This window comes from Panthera onca, chromosome A3 (genome assembly GCF_046562875.1).
Source record: "Panthera onca isolate mPanOnc1 chromosome A3, mPanOnc1 haplotype 2, whole genome shotgun sequence".
Lineage (NCBI taxonomy): Eukaryota > Metazoa > Chordata > Mammalia > Carnivora > Felidae > Panthera > Panthera onca.
The window spans coordinates 49,903,694-49,919,767 of record NC_138341.1 but is presented as its reverse complement, the minus strand read 5'-3'; the positions used below and the strand labels follow the sequence as shown (position 1 = coordinate 49,919,767).

Sequence of the window (16,074 nt, the reverse complement as noted above, 5' to 3'; positions counted from 1 at the left end):
AGGTAGAAGTGAAGTGCTGAGTGGAGGGCAGAGCAAAGGAAGAGGAGAGCAGAAAGGCTAGGTGAGCCTGACTATAGAAGGGCTTGAGAACCTGCACCCCACAGGATTTGGACTAAAAATCAAAGCGTAAAATATTTTTGTTAAATAAATGATATTTCAATATGGGGGAGTATAGAAGTAAATCCTTGTGCTGAATATATTAAAAATATCATGGGGGCACCTGGTGGCTCACTTGGTTGAGTGTCCAACTTCGGCTCAGGTCACGATCTCGCTTTTCGTGAGTTCCAACCCCACATCGGGCTCTGTGCTGGCAGGGCAGAGCCCATTTCGGATCCTCTGTCTCCCTCTCTCTCTGCCCCTCCCTGCTCGTGCTTTCTCTCCCTCTCTCAAAAATAAATAAACATTAAAAACATTATAATAATGTTCTCATGGTTTCACTCTTGAGAGTTCACAGTTGGGGAAAAGAGAATTTTCAAAATCTGTTCAGAGGGTTAGGTGTCCAGGGCATGTCTGTTTGCTTTCCCTCTTCACAGCCACCACTGTAAGATCCAGGTGACTGGAAGGGCCTCTTCACTGCAGCTGACTGGGCACAGGTTCTGCAAGTCCTCTGACCCATACGGCAGTTCATATCTGCTGTCTAGAGTGTTCTCGGTACCACATACTTTTTTTTCTTACTTTCTTTTCTTGTTCACTGTACGTCTACCTTACCCCCAAGCACCATGAGAGTGAGAAATCTTACTGGTCTTTTTCTTTTTTTTTTAATTCTGGAATAATTTTAGACACACAAAAAGGTTGCAGGAAAAGTTCAGATAATGCTTGTATGCTCTTCACCCATTTCCCAGTTGTTAATATGTTACATTGCCACATGCTTTATCAGTTTGTCTTCATGCATATCCATTGTTAGGGACTGAATTGTGCCCTCCCCCAAATTCATATGGTAAAACCCTAATCCCCAGTATCTTAGAGTCTGACTGTATTTGGAAATAGAGCCTTTAAAACAACGAAGTTAAAAAGAGGTGGTTAGGGTGACTCCAAATCCAATCTGACTGGTGTTCTTATAAGAAGAGGAGATTAAGGTGTACACAGAGAGATACCACAGGTGTACTGCCATAGAGAAAAGGCCATGTGACCACAGCGAGAAGCAGCCATATGCAAGTCAAGGAGAGAGGCCTCAAGAGAAAACAAACAAACCAACCCTGCCAACACCTTGATCATGGACTTCCAGCCTCTAGAAGTGGGAGAAAATAAATTCTGTTGTTTAAGCTACCCAGTCTGTGATATTCTATTATGACACCCCTAACAAACAAATATTTAAACAGGTAACCTTAGGGGCACCTGGGTGACTCAGTTGGTTGAGCATCCGACTTCGGCTCAGGTCGTGTCCTCACGGTTCGTGAGTTCGAGCCCTGCATCAGGCTCTGTGCTGACAGCTTGGAGCCTGGAGCCTGCTTTGGATGCTGTGTCTCCCTCTCTCTCTCTCTGCCCCTCCCCCCTGCACATTCTGTCTCTCTCTCTCTCTCTCTCTCTCTCTCTCTCTCAAAAATAAATAAATATTAGGGGCCTGGGTGGCTCAGTCAGTTAAGCGTCCAACTTCAGCTCAGGTCATGACATCGCAATTTGTAAGTTTGAGCCCTGTGTAGGGCTCTGTGCTGACAGTACAGAGCCTGGAGTCTGCTTCAGATTCTGTGTCTCCCTCTCTCTCTATCCCTTCCCTGCTCATGCTCTGCCTCTCTCTCTCTCAAAAATAAATAAACATTAAATTTAAAAATAAATAAATAGGGGTGCCCTGGTGGCTCAGTCATTTGAGCGACTGACTTCGGCTCAGGTCATGATCTCATGGTTTGTGGGTTCAAGCCCCGCATTGGGCTCTGTGCTGACAGCTTGGAGCCTGGAGCCTGCTTCGGATCCTGTGTCTCCCTCTCTCTCTGCTCCTCCCCCATTCTCACTTTGTCTCACTCTGTCTCTGAAAAATAAATAAATATAATAAACAAACAAACAAACATTAAAAAACCAGTAGGCTATTAGTAGTTAAATTTCTGTGGAGTCAAAAGTTATATGTGGGTTTTCGACTATGTGGAGTGTGCACCCCTAACCCCACTGTTATTCAAAGGTAAACTGTATATGTATATACATATATGTATGTATATACATATATATATATGTATATACATATATATATACATATACATATATATATATATATATTGAACCATTTGAAAGTTGAAGGCATAACGCCCCTTTATTTCTAAAGGCAAGTACATTCTCTTATGCAACCACTATATGATTAGTTAAATCAGGAAATTACACTGATACCATGCTATTAGCTGATCTACAAAGTTTATTAATATTTTGCCAGTTTCCCTGTAATATCCTTTATAGCAAGGAGAAAGAAAAAAGAAAAATGAAACAAAGAGAAAGAAAACCATTTTTTTTTGTTGTTCTTAATCACACATTATGTTTAATTGTCATGTCTAGACTTCTCTAATCTAGAACAGGTCCTCATTCTTTGTTTTTCATGACTTTGATATTTTTCAAAGAGTACAGGCTGCTTTTCTCATGAATGTCTCTCGATTTGGGATTTCCTTGTGATTAATGTCCTCTAGTAAATTCCAAAATTTTAGGAATGTGGCTTTTTCCTGGACTGTTTGTTTTAATATTCCAGGTCTGTGTTCTCTCCTCTTGGTGTGTAAATGAAAAAATCTGTAACAGTTTTCAGGGGACTTAATGGCTTAGAAAAACCATTTCACTCAATTTTCAGACTTAAGATTACGAGGTGATGCATTCTCCTCAGTGCACCATGTGTGTTTGTCCCACTACTGATGGTCTTAACTTTGATCACTTAATTAAGGTCATGACTGTCAGGTTTCCATATTGTAAATTTACTATTTTCCCCCTTTGCTATTAATAAGTATTTTGTGGGAGAGATACTTTAAGATTATGCAAAAAGGGTGGCCAGATAAAATACAGGAAGCCCAATTTAATTTTAATTGCAGATGGCCATCGAATACTATCTTAGTATAAGTATATCCCTCTTCCCAAATTATTTATCTAAAATTCAAATTTAATTGAGTGTCTTGTATTTTTACTTGCAAGATCTGGCAACCCAGTAAGTACATACCTCTTTCCTAATCCAGTTTCATCCAGTTGTTTTGACATCTATCGGTGATCTGTTTTTACTATGATTTTGTCAAATAGTTTCTATCATTCCTCTGCATTTATTAGTTGGTATTCTGTCTATCTTCCTATCCACTCTTTACGGTGCCTGGCACACAGTAGGCGCTCAGATAATTGTTCAAGCAATGAATGAACAAATTCTTGTTCGCGTTAGCCGGGCTTCCGTGACACTAGCTGTGTTTGGCAGGGGTTTGCCTTCCTCAGCCAATCTCTGCAGGCTATCGAAGCTTCCGAGCCTTTCAGGGCCTTGCCCCTAGCTCTTCTTGCTCCAATCGTAAGCAGGACTTTACTGGGAAGGGACCAACGGGTGCGGGCGGGAGGCGGGGCCTGCCACGCGGCCGCGATATAATTGCGCTGCCCGCGCGCGCGCTTCTCTCCTGGCGCGGACACCGGCGCGGGTGATGGCTGCTCCTTCCCTCGTGTCCACGTTGGCCATCCGGCTGCTCCGGCCCGCGCAGAACTGCCGCCTCCGTCATCGCCCCTTCCACCTCTCGGTAGCTCGGTAAGAGGATCGGGAGCCAGGTCAGCGCCGAAAGCTGAGGGAACCGAGGGCGGGGGGCCGGCCGGGCTCCGGAGGGGCGCTGGGGGACGTTCTGCTGAGCATCTCCGTCCCGGGCGGTGGCGGGACGACGTGGCAGTCGCGCGCGGCCCCCGGCTGCGATCTGGGCCATCGTTCCGTGGGATGGGCTGATACCCGGAACCGGCCTTTCAGAGGAAGCAGGTCTCCCGCAGCCCCGGGGCGTCGCCCTCTCTTGGGGTCAGTCCGTCCGCAGGACGGGGCCCACGGTGCGGAGCTAAGGGGCAGGCGGGCTCTGGGGCGCCCCGATTAACGCAGGACTGTACCGAGGTCACTGGCCAGAACCTGCCGGCCGCCCTTGGCTGTGATGCCGAGCCGCTTGCGGAAAGCAGAGGGTACGCTTTGGCGAGCGCCGGGTAGGGCTCTGAATGAGCAGCCTTCAGTGAGAGTCCGGACCCTAGCGGCGGAGGGGGTTGGTGCAGTCTGATGAAATCCCGGAGCCGGCTTGCTCGCCGGGTACCCGCACTTCCATCCTCCTTCGGGAGGTGGATGTGGCTCGGGCTGCTCTTCTGGCTGCCTCTTTCCCCTCCCAGGAGAATACATGTGCTGTGTTCACCAGGGCTTTGATGCAGTCCACCCGGAGTTGGTCTGCCAGGCTGAGTAAACTGAAGGGTTAAATACCCAAGAAAAGGAGAGAAAGAGCTGTTTGCATTTTCTTAGGGAGGTAATAGGTTTTTTCCTGATCTTTCGGGACCTCAAACTCCCATTCTTAAACCTAGGTTGAAGGGTCTTCAGGGGGCCTGTGATTTGTCACCCTAAACCTGCGCACTCTCACGCCCACCTTTAGAGCCTTTGCATTGCCGGCGATCTAAGCCTTGTACCAGCAGCTCTTTCTTTCATGCAGGCATTGCGCTAAGCTGTGTGAATTCAGGGGTGATCAAGTCTTCTTTCCTTAATGGAATTCAGGGGGCAGAACACATGTGTAATTTCCAGTCAGTGTAAAAATGTTATTAGAGGCATTGCCAAGGTGCTGTTGTAACACAGAATGCGGATTAATACGTTTTTGAAAGAAGACCCAGGACACTCAAGACTTCTCTTGGTCTTACCCTGACCTGTCTTTCCAGTCCCATCTCTCATTACTGTCTGTTCACCTCCCTCTTGTCCCCTTCCTGAGTTCTGGCCATGTGTGCCTGTGGCTTTCATGACTGAAGAGATTTGTAAGGATCCTCAATTCATCACCTAGAAAACTGGACCAGTTTGTTCACTCTCCAGTAACAAATGCCCTCCTTTGACTTGCCTTTCTGAATGAACAAGTAGGCTCCACATCTCTGAAGGCAATACTGTGTTTGGTGTTTATGGTTTCCTGGTATTGCTTTGATCACTGCTGGCTAGTAAATGTAAAACAATGATATGTTTTATGAGTCTGTGTGTATTCCTTTTTTGGCGAAGAGGAGGTTGGCAGAGAGTTTCAGGAGCATAAACTCATGGTTGCAGAGATAGTACTATAGTTTAGGACACAGTGGGGCATAGGGAAAAATGGACTTTGGAGGCAGAGGTTTGAGTGTGTTTGAATCTTGTTTCTACTGTCCTCAGTTTCCCCTTCTATATACCAGTGTTAGTATAATAACCCCAAGGTAACTGAGAGTAATGTATGCAAAATTCTTAGCAAAATATCTAGTATTTAATAGATGTTAGTTCCATCCCCCTTTGTAGATTTCTTTACTCATTACTGGTTCCATTAATTAGTAGATAACTGAAGTCTTTCTAGAATAACCTGATCAGGAATCATAAAGTGCACCTGAAAATTTTTTTATGGAAAATTACAGTGCTGTAAAGCTATTGAATTAGGAAAGTAAAAATACTACTGAGTTGGCTTTTAGTTTTGAATTTTATTTGAACAGTCCTTGTGACTTTTTTCTAGTCTGTTCATTCATTATTTTATTTTATTTTTATTCATTCATAATTTTAATGGAAGATTTTCTAAACACATCTGTGAAAGCGTTTAATTCTTAAATAAGTGTTAGTTAATATAGTTAATACATTTCGGATTCCCTGTGGGGCTAAGTTGGGCCTCTGTTTCTTTTGGGGTAGCAGTTATTTTATCTGCCCTTTGGCAAAAGAGATGATGGAAAATTAGGTAATGACTCACTGGCAGGACTGTGTTTCACATTCTGCAGAGCTGTATATGCAGAGGAAGGCTAAAACAGGTTCTGTTACAGAAGATACTCATTGTGTTGTGGCTTTGTTTTTGGTTCTTGTTACTCTTTGACAGTTTTTAGAAAGCTAATTGGCATAACATCCAGAACCTGCCTTTGGGACTTGGAACACTGGGTTCTCTCAGAACCCTGTGTCCTTAATTTGAGTATATCATTCTTAGCCCCAATGCGCTGCTATCATTTTCTCTAAGTTCATTGCTTTCAAAAGGAACCTTTTAAGGAAGGGTAGTTTAAGACTTTCTGAATATTTATACATGTGTATATACGTTTACACACATATCCTTATGAGTGTATAAGTAGATAAATATATCTATTATATATTAAGGATCTGTGTGTGTGTGTGTGTGTGTGTGTGTGTGTAACTCTAACCAATTTCTCCAGGGTTGGGAAATGCATTTCTGGACTGGGGCTATTCCCCAGGAATGTTGCCAGAGGGTTTGTGTTCAAAGCCCTTTGAATTAAGTCCCCTTCAGATGTAATTCTGAAATAGATTTGCAAATGTGAACATGTTTTCAATTCCTTAATATACCATGGGCATAATGAAGTACTATTATATACTTTGTGCTATGCTAGTATCATTACATAAAATGTGGGTAAAAGTACTTCGTTTACTCTAAAATTATATCTTTTTAATACCTCCCAAGATACAAGTACAAATTAATATAAGGTTTAAACGTAAAATTACTGCTGTACATCTAAGACATTTTCATCTGGTTTAAAGCAGGTATTTAATCTTAATACAAATGGAAAGGAAGCATGGATGGCTTAAAGACTGTTGGAGCTTTAAAATTCCATTGTAGTTAACAGTGGCATTTATGTATGTATGTATGTATGTATGTATGTATGTATGTATTGTAACTCACCACCCTGAGAACAAGAGTCACATGCCAGCCAGACACCCATAGTTAACAGTGGTCTTAAGAATTAATCATTTCTGGGGCACGTATAGAGCAAGTAACTCTTGATCTTGAGGTTGTAAGTTTGAGCCCCACACTGGGTGTAGACATTACTTAAAAATAAAATCTTTAAAAAGAAAAAAAGGAATGAATCATATCTGACCTACAAAATAACTAGTACCTTGATGTTATTATCCCTGACAATTAAATATGTGCTGTAAGGGGAAATTGTTTCAGTATTTCAAATAGTTGTGTATCTCAGCCTTGAGGTTGGAGCATTCTTCATGATACTGAGGACAAATGTAAAGGGGACGACTTGTTTACACTGAGACCTTTATGCTTAGGGAGCAGATGCTAAGAAAACCAGGAATCTTCCACATTGGAACCCAGGAAGAGCTGCATAAACAGTTCTTATCGGAAAGAGATGGCCTTTCAGAGATCTGAACATGATTTGGGGAACTGGAGGTTCTTTTGGACCCTGAGTTTTCTCATTGCCTCACCCCCAGTAGCAGTTTCTGCATCTCTTGCTCTGTCTACCATGAGTGTAACTGCTGTTTTCTCTCTTTGTTTTTTTCTGTCTTTCTTCAGGGCCTCCCACCAACAGGTCCCCTGTGGTTCTAGTGTGTGAATGTGGTTTGGGGAGAAGCTCTTACCAGTCTAGGTTAACTACCACTGCTCCCACTTTACTGAGCTTTTGTACCAACTGGACCACTGGCCTGCCTAGAAATTGTCGTCCTTGATGTCAGATACTCACTGCTAGTCGGTCAGCTGTGGAAGGGCCATGGGGTTCCGGGGTAGAGCACACTGCCACCCATGAGATGGAACCTCTACTAGTCTCCTCCCAGCCCCTATTCTTACTGGGAAAGTCTTCTCCAGGAGGGGCTGGGGGCAGCAGTTGTTATTTTGAGGTTTGACCTGTCCAGAATGTTGTTTATTGGTTTAATTGCATAACATAATTTATATATTTGAAAGCATCATAGAAATTAAAAGCCAATTGACTTAACTGGGAAATGGTTTGAAACATATGACTGGATGCGAATAACATGGGCAAAACACAAACTACAAATGGTATATAAGTGCGTAGGAAACCCTGTTTGACCTCATAGTGATGATGGGTCAAATAAAGCAATGAAAAACTTTTTTTTGGTCCATCAATTTGTCAATGATCAGGAGGCAGAATGGTGTAGCAGGAAGAGCCTGGACTCTGGATTCAGACAGATCTGGATTTGAGAGCCAGCTTGCCAAGTCCTCACTGTCACTTCACTCTCTGAGCTTCAGCGTGATAATGATAACTATTTCCGTCAACTTTATCTTCCTGAACATGTAGCTGGACACAGATTTACCACTTTGAACTGGGCCTTCAGATTTCCATTGTCCCTCAGATTAGGCACCATGTGTTTTAATCTACTTTTTAAGTTTGGGGTATTTAATAATTTTTATTTATTTATTTATTTATTTATTTATTTATTTATTTATTTATTTTATAGTTTGATCTTTACTTCTCACAAAACTTTAAGCTCTCTGGTTTTGCGACTGTTGTTGCCTTCCACAGAAATGAGGCTGTTGTCATTTCTGGAAGGAAACTTGCACAGCAGATCAAGCAGGAAGTGCGGCAGGAGGTGGAAGAATGGGTGGCATCGGGCAACAAGCGGCCACACCTGAGCGTGGTTCTGGTTGGTGAAAATCCTGCGAGTCACTCCTACGTCCTCAACAAAACCAGGGCAGCTGCAGAAGTGGGTATGTGTCACTCTCAGACTCTGCTGCTAAACTGTGGCTTACCTGGGGCAAACTTCATTGTCATTCATTATTTTGTCTGATTAGAAGACACAGTCAGAGGAGGCTAATGTGATTGAACTGTATCCAAAATGTTGTCATAAAGAAATCCAGCCTATCTGCTGGGGAGGTTTATAGACTAGGATGGAAGGAATATGGTTGGTATTCTTGGTGCCTTCTGGAATGTAAGCTAAATTCTGTGACATTGACAAGTGACACTAAACACAATTTACATTTGCTTCCCTTGAGCAATAATGCAAGTCTGGCTGAGATGTTTGAGTTGATTTGGTTGAGGAGACCTCAGTGATGTGGCCTAGAACACCGTCCTAGGCTTGAAGGAAGTGACTCTGACTTCTAGGAAATAGCTTTCAGCTTCTCCAGCAATTGAGTCCAAAGCCAATTAAATCATGCAGGTTAGAGGTGGTTAGAGTTTTGAATGTAGAAGCCGAGGGTATGGGTGATGGGAGGTTTGTGTTCTAGGTCTTGTTATACCACAGACTTCCTGGTCTCAGTTCTGCCTCTCCCTGCTCCTCTGTGGGTCAGTGGTGTGAGCCCCTGGTGCCCTTCCCTTCTGAAAGGCTGTGAAACGACGTGTGGGTGGACCATGAGCTTTTAGTACACTCCGTTCATTACCACTGAGGATTGAGGCTTCCTGCCCTTTTCTTTGTTGGTTTTACTTATTTCTTTTTTTAAACTTAAATTTAGTTAACATACAGTGTGATACTGGTTTTAGGAGAAGAATTCAGTATTCATCACTTATATACTTACCCAGTGCTCGTTACAGGTGCCCTCCTTAATACCCATCACCCATCTAGCCTATCCCCCACCCGCCTCCCTCCATCAACCCTCAGATTGTTCTTGTTAAGAGTCTCTTGTGGTTTGTTTCCCTCTCTCCTTGTTCCCCTTCCCATATGTTCATCTTTTTGTTTCTTAAATTCCACATATGAGTGAAATCATATGGGATTTGTTTTTCTCTGATTTATTTCGCTTAGCATAATACATTCTAGCTCCATCCATATCATTGCAAATGGCAAGATTTCATTCTTTTTGATGGCCAAGTAATATTCCATGATACATGTACCACATCTTTACATTTTTTTAATGTATATTTATATTAGAGAGAGAGACAGTGTGCAAGTAGGGGAGGGGGTAGAGAGAGACGGATACAGAATCTGAAGCAGGCTCTAGGTGCTGAGCTGTCAGCACAGAGCCTGGTGTGGGGCTCGAACTCACGAGCCATGAGATCATGACCTGAGCTGAAGTCGGATGCTTAACTGACTGAACCACCCAGGCGTCCCTATACCACATCTTCTTTATTCATCAGTCAGTGGACATTTGCTCCCCTTTTCTTTGAAAAACCTTTAGAACCTCTAGAAAATAGCAAGCTGTGGCTTTTTAAGACACTGGGAGGTAGCACAGTGCAGTGGAAAGAACATGGACTTTGGAACTGGAAGGATTGCCTTCACTGCTAACTGGCTTGTGTTTCAATTTTGCTGAGTCTCAGTCTCCCTGTCTGTAAATTGAAGTTAATGAGGATAGCGTAGAATAATGTATAGAATTGTCAAGCCAACATTCTGTAGTGTGTATATTTGTGAAGGTACCTTTTTAGGTGCCTTGGGAACTGATTCAGGCTTTTTAGCTACCAGGGTTGAGTGTGATGAAAACATTCTAGGTTAGAATACCATGGCAGGCAACATAACATTGCTCATTAAATGCCTCAATGTTTTTTTTAACCTTGAAATAATCTTATAGGAATCAACAGTGAGACAATTGTGAAACCAGCTTCAATTTCAGAGGAAGAACTGTTGAATTTAATCAATAAACTAAATAATGATGATAATGTAGATGGCCTCCTTGTTCAGCTGCCTCTTCCAGGTGAGTTTTGGGCTCCACCACTTAGAATGATTTCTGAGGAGTAGAGGATTCTTAGTTACTTTATATACCTGGCCCCTCATGTGGACTTGACTTAAAGGAAGTTAAATTCAAAAGAGTGAATATTTTATTAGAATAAATACTCAGAATACTAATTGCTCCTTAATTTGGTATTGAGATTATTTATTTATTTATTTGATTAAAAAAATTTTTTTTAATGCTTATTTATTTTTGAGAGAGAGACAGAGTGTGAGCAGGGGAGAGGCAGAGAGAGAGGGAGACACAGAATCTGAAACAGGCTCCAGGCTCTGAGCTGTCAGCACAGAGCCTGATGCAGGGCTTGAACCCACAAACTGAGACCTTGCCCTGAGCTTAAGTTGGATGCTTAACCGACTGAGCCACCCCAGCACCCCTATTTATTTATTTATTTTTAGGTCTTTTTTTAAAAATTTATTTTGAGAAAGAGACAGAGAAAGCAGGTGGGGGAAGGACAGAGAGAGAGGGAGAGAGAGAATCCCAAGCAGGCTCCATGCTGTCAGTGTGGAGCCTGATGTGGGACTTGGACTTACGAACCATGAGATCACTATCTGAGCCAAGATCAAGAGTCAGACACTTAACCAACTGAGCCACGAAGGCACCCCTGCTATTGAGATCTTGATACAAAATGGCATTGGAGGGAAGCAGTTGTACAAGAGGATATTGGCTTTGATATTAGCATTTGTCTTTGCCTGCTGTGTGTTCCTTCTGTGCAGACAAACAAGTAAATCACAGAGGCAAGTCATGGAAGGGGAACTGGTTTGCATGATAAACCAGATAAATTGGAGTCAGACCATGGTAACTATACAACAGTGACTTAAGGCCACTGCTCTGACTTCTTTTTCAGAGCACATGGACGAGAGAAAGATCTGCAATGCCGTTTCTCCAGACAAGGATGTTGATGGCTTTCATGTAATTAATGTAGGGCGAATGTGTTTGGACCAGTATTCCATGTTACCGGCTACCCCATGGGGTGTCTGGGAAATAATTAAGCGAACTGGTAGGTCTATCCTATAGTTGTATGTCTGTGTTAACTATTATAAAAATAGTACTTACAGATAAAAAGTCCTACAGTAAGCAGAATGGATGCTCCGATACTCCGGCCACACATCCTCTAGTCCTGACCCCAGAGCTTACCTCTCTCTGCAGTTGCCTATTTTGACTGTTTGCCTATTTTAACTTTGTTGCTCTTTAATCCAGAAGCCCCCATAAAGGAAACTTAAGATTTGATTGTGTTGATAGTGCACACTCCTATAACATTTTGTAGCTTACAGGGTGCTTTCTCTCTCTTTTTAGCCTTCACTCTATGTAGCAGGTGATAGGCCCCATTGACTGATGAGGCAACAAGCTTAGTAACTCCCTTCATTATCACTGGTTTATGTCCAAGGCTATCTGTCTGCCTTTTTCTTTGGTGCTCATTCTAAGATAGTCTAGCACTCTTTTTAATGCAAATATATATATTTCTTCATAGGCATTCCAACCCTGGGGAAGAATGTGGTTGTGGCTGGGAGGTCAAAAAACGTTGGAATGCCCATTGCAATGCTACTACACACAGATGGGGCTCACGAGCGCCCTGGAGGTAAGGCAGTGGGGTTCTGAGGAGTGTTCCCTCCTCCCTTTTGTGCAAACCTTCAGAGGCTGTCCTATGTTTGTTAAACTTTGCGTGTGTATTTATTGTGATTTTGTTAGCAGATATTTGGCATATTTGGGGAATGATCTTGGTAGGACAAGCTGAACTCGTGTCACCTGAGACTTTTAAATGCATTTATTAGGGGCCTACTACAGAAATGGATATGCCTCAGAATTAAATTTGAGTTTTGAGGGTAAGCATGGTTGACGACAATTACACATTTTCCTTTATGGCTTGGATAGTTGGGGCTAAGAAACAGTTCAAAGTTAGTATCCCATTCTATGTCATTTGATAGAAAAGAAATCTGAGACCATTGCAAAGGATTGACTTGAAAAGGCTGTAGTGTGTCATTACGTCAAGTTCTGTGAGTTTGTCTGAAAAGCCTCATAAATCAGTTATCACACGTGATTATCATGATCTTACATGATTACATCAGAAATAATGGCAAAACTATGTACTTCCAAATATGTTTCAGCACGCTTATTTTTTTAAACCTTGAGTAATTCTAGTGACATTGTGCTTAGGAAAAGTAAAATTCTTGAAAGGCTGCTAAATGGGATAAGGAATAAATTTAATTATATATGATTCAAAAGGATAGAGATAGGATGAGGGGATGAAAGTTATAAGAAATTGGGTATTAATTTCTGAAAAGTAAATGATTACTGAGCTGGCCAGAAAATATGGTACATGAATTAAGTCAATTATTTTTTTCAGAGATGGTGAATTTCTAAAATGGGTTGGTTAATTAAGACCTAATCCAATCTCAGCTTTGATTCAGAAATCAGGACATCTATATTTTAACTCCTAGGCGATGCCACTGTTACAATATCTCATCGATACACTCCCAAAGAGCAACTGAAGAAACATACAGTTCTCGCAGACATTGTGGTCTCTGCTGCAGGTATGAACACCGGGGAGGGGATGGAAGGACAGCCGTTAGAATCTTAGAATTTGCCTGCCTCTCTGCTACCCCATTCCCATTCCTTTAGGGATGACCCTGTGAGCTGCCCACAAAGATGAGGTGGGAACTGTACACGCGGTGTTGGTTTTTGGCTTTTCACTATAGACTTGGTGGGTAATGTTACTTCAAATGGGCTCAAATATTTCTGTTTACTGTGTGAAGTTTCATTTGTTCCTTGGTTAACAATTTTCACAGGTTTTCACGAAATAAGCTTTTTAGTTCTTCCATGTCCCTTAAAATTGAAATCAGATAAGACTGTGACAGGTGGAATCTTTCTTTCAGTACTAGTGACCATTCCTGCCATTCCTGTCTCTGCAGGCATTCCAAATCTGATCACAGCAGATATGATCAAGGAGGGAGCAGCAGTCATCGATGTGGGAATAAATAGAATTCAAGATCCCATCACTGCTAAACCCAAGTTGGTTGGAGATGTGGATTTTGAAGGTATATAGTATAATTTTCTTAAAATATAAAGTCAGTAAATACTACCTTTAATGGACATTTAGGACAGATCATTTACTTTTTCTTTAACTTTTAAACTTACATTACTCTGGGGGCGCCTGGCTGGCTCAGTTAGTGGAGCATGCGAGTCTTGATCTTGGGGTCGTTGAGTTTGAGTCCCATGATAGGGGTAGAGAGTACTTTAAAAAAAACAACAACAACAAAAAAAAACCACTTAGGTTACTCTGGTAATTTAAAATGTATCCCACATGAATTAAAGAGAAATCTTTTAAGAAATGGTAGTCACTCTAGAATCATTTTAGGATGTTTATATCATAAGATTATGGGGACCAGCTATATTTTTCAGGAAGGTGTTCATTCTTTCTTTAGGGTTACTTCATAGTTGAAATGACTTCATGACTTAACAAGTCTGAAAATTTAATGAAGTGACTTTCTGACACCATTCAGTCTCCTAGAAGGTGTTACAGATTTATCATTTTCACATTGAAAGGGGAGATTGCAAACCTGAACCTGTTAAAAATGGTCCAGGAAAAAGTCACGTTCCTGACTTTTGAAGTATACTAGTAGATTTCTCCTTTCAGTTTTTAAGGTATCATGTTTATCTCAATTTTATGTTGATAAGTCTGTTTCTAGCTTTCCATTTCTAATAAGCAATCAGACACAAGGCTAAGTGCTTAAGTATTTTTGCTTTAAGATTGCGTTAAAAAAAAATCTTCTCACTTTCCAGAAAATTACTTTGTTTTTGGTGCTTTGGGTAAACAGTATATAGTTAAAGAAATCTAGTAAATAAATAGTAAAAAAATAAGATAGAATAAAATTAAGAAACTGTTGTAGGTAGGTATTGTTAATATATTAATATTAATAACATAAAAATAATTATTATACTTCACATATAGTTAACCCATCCAGGTATTTCTTTTGAAATTGATTTAATATGGAGGAAAAGTATGACTAGTAAATTATAGGTTATTTAAATGTATAAATATTCATTGAACAACTCCTTATTATGTGAATGTTATTTTATTAGTATGTTCAAAAAGCTTTACCCCTGAGTCATGTAGATGTGATTTTTTTTTTAATGAGTTTGAGGTTTATGAAGGTGCTTACATATATTCTTGCTTTTTCTTTAAATGCTTCTTCCATGGTATGTTAAAAATGCATACATTTCCTTTGCTATAATTAAGGCAGTCTGCCTATCCTGTTTCTATATAGGCGTCAGAAAGAAAGCCGGTTACATCACTCCAGTCCCTGGGGGTGTTGGTCCCATGACAGTGGCGATGCTAATGAAGAATACCATTATTGCTGCAAAAAAGGTGCTGAGGCTTGAAGAGCGAGAAGTATTGAAGCCTAAGGAGCGTGGAGTTGCTACTAATTAACTGTTGTGTCTTCTGTCACAAACAACAGTCCAAGCCAGTTCAAGAGGCAAAACAGGCCAATAGAAATGCAATATTTTTTATTTATTTTACCGAAATGGTTTAAAATGATGCTTTGTATTTATTGAAAGCTTAAATGGTTGGGAGTTTGTGCACAGAACTCTGCAGTACCTCACCACGGAGCACGCCAGTATCATGCTGGGTCGTGTGATCCAGCCAAGAGAAGCCATCAACCTAGTGATTAACATGGAGGACATTGTCACAGTGAGAACGGATGCTTAACTTTGTCAAGCCACTTCAGTTAAAATTTGCCTTTTCTAGGATTGCATTTCCCAAGTGCTATTCCAATAAGAGTTGATACTCACTTTAGGTTCCAAACCTTTTGAGTTCAACTGGTTAAACCAAAGGAAAAGTGTTGCTAGAGAAAATTAGGGAAAAGGTAAAAAGGAAGAAATGGTAATTGAGTAGAAAAAAATTACTCTAATTTACATACATAATGTATGTAAAAACTACATGTTAATGGTGTCCTAAGCTGTCATTTCATGGCTGAGTGTTGGGAAAATGTTTAGGGTGGTTCCATGTGTTGTTAGTCCTCGTTTTATGTGCATTACATTCATGAGGTTTCCCATTTTTTTCTAGGATTGAAAGGCTTATTTTATAGATTTGTGTGTATTGTCATATTTGGCTTTTCCTATATCCTTAAACTTCATTGTTACATCTTTGTACTGTTGAGGGTGTCTGTATGTTTCCTTGATATATCTTGAAACTATTTTTGAAAAACAAAACTCGGGCTTGATAATCATTAGGGCAGCTTATAGAAGTATGCAACTTACTTTTCCACCAAAGACTTGTCAGCAGCTGCCTGCTTTGATGTAACCTGTTGGCTTTCCCCGATGGGTTTTTGAGAACTTAATATTGAATTTAATCAGACTTTCTGATTAAAAGGGTTTTCTGTGTGTGTGTGTGTGTGTGTGTGTGTGTGTTTCCCCATTTTTTTTTTTTTTTTTTAATAAAACACTTCTGACTGGTGTGGAATGAGTTTCCAAAATACCGTATCTTCCTGCTACAGTTTTAGTTGTGTCCTAATCACAGTTAATCTTTTTCATTGGATGTAACTGACATAGATATTCTTGTATTCGGTGACACCTAATCCTGTGCCTTAAA

At 41.0% G+C, this 16,074-nt stretch overlaps 1 protein-coding gene across 1 annotated transcript; it reads left to right on the top strand.

The window, feature by feature from the left end:
- The first annotated feature begins 3,532 nt into the window (after positions 1-3,532).
- On the top strand, positions 3,533-15,868 carry MTHFD2 (methylenetetrahydrofolate dehydrogenase (NADP+ dependent) 2, methenyltetrahydrofolate cyclohydrolase). Its single transcript, XM_060657204.2, has 8 exons — positions 3,533-3,676; positions 8,356-8,540; positions 10,329-10,451; positions 11,332-11,484; positions 11,956-12,063; positions 12,923-13,015; positions 13,394-13,519; positions 14,750-15,868. Exons 1-8 carry the CDS (start codon positions 3,576-3,578, stop codon positions 14,911-14,913), a joined length of 1,053 nt encoding a protein of 350 aa, XP_060513187.1. The 5' UTR covers positions 3,533-3,575; the 3' UTR covers positions 14,914-15,868.
- Positions 15,869-16,074: the final 206 nt, after the last annotated feature.

Coding starts and splice junctions, on each gene's coding strand:
- MTHFD2 (XM_060657204.2), top strand. CDS start 3,576: ATGGCTGCTCCTTCCCTCGTGTCCACGTTGGCCATCCGGCTGCTCCGG. Junction 11,485..11,955: donor GGAAATAATTAAGCGAACTG/GTAGGTCTATCC, acceptor ATTTCTTCATAG/GCATTCCAACCCTGGGGAAG. Junction 12,064..12,922: donor GGCTCACGAGCGCCCTGGAG/GTAAGGCAGTGG, acceptor TTTAACTCCTAG/GCGATGCCACTGTTACAATA.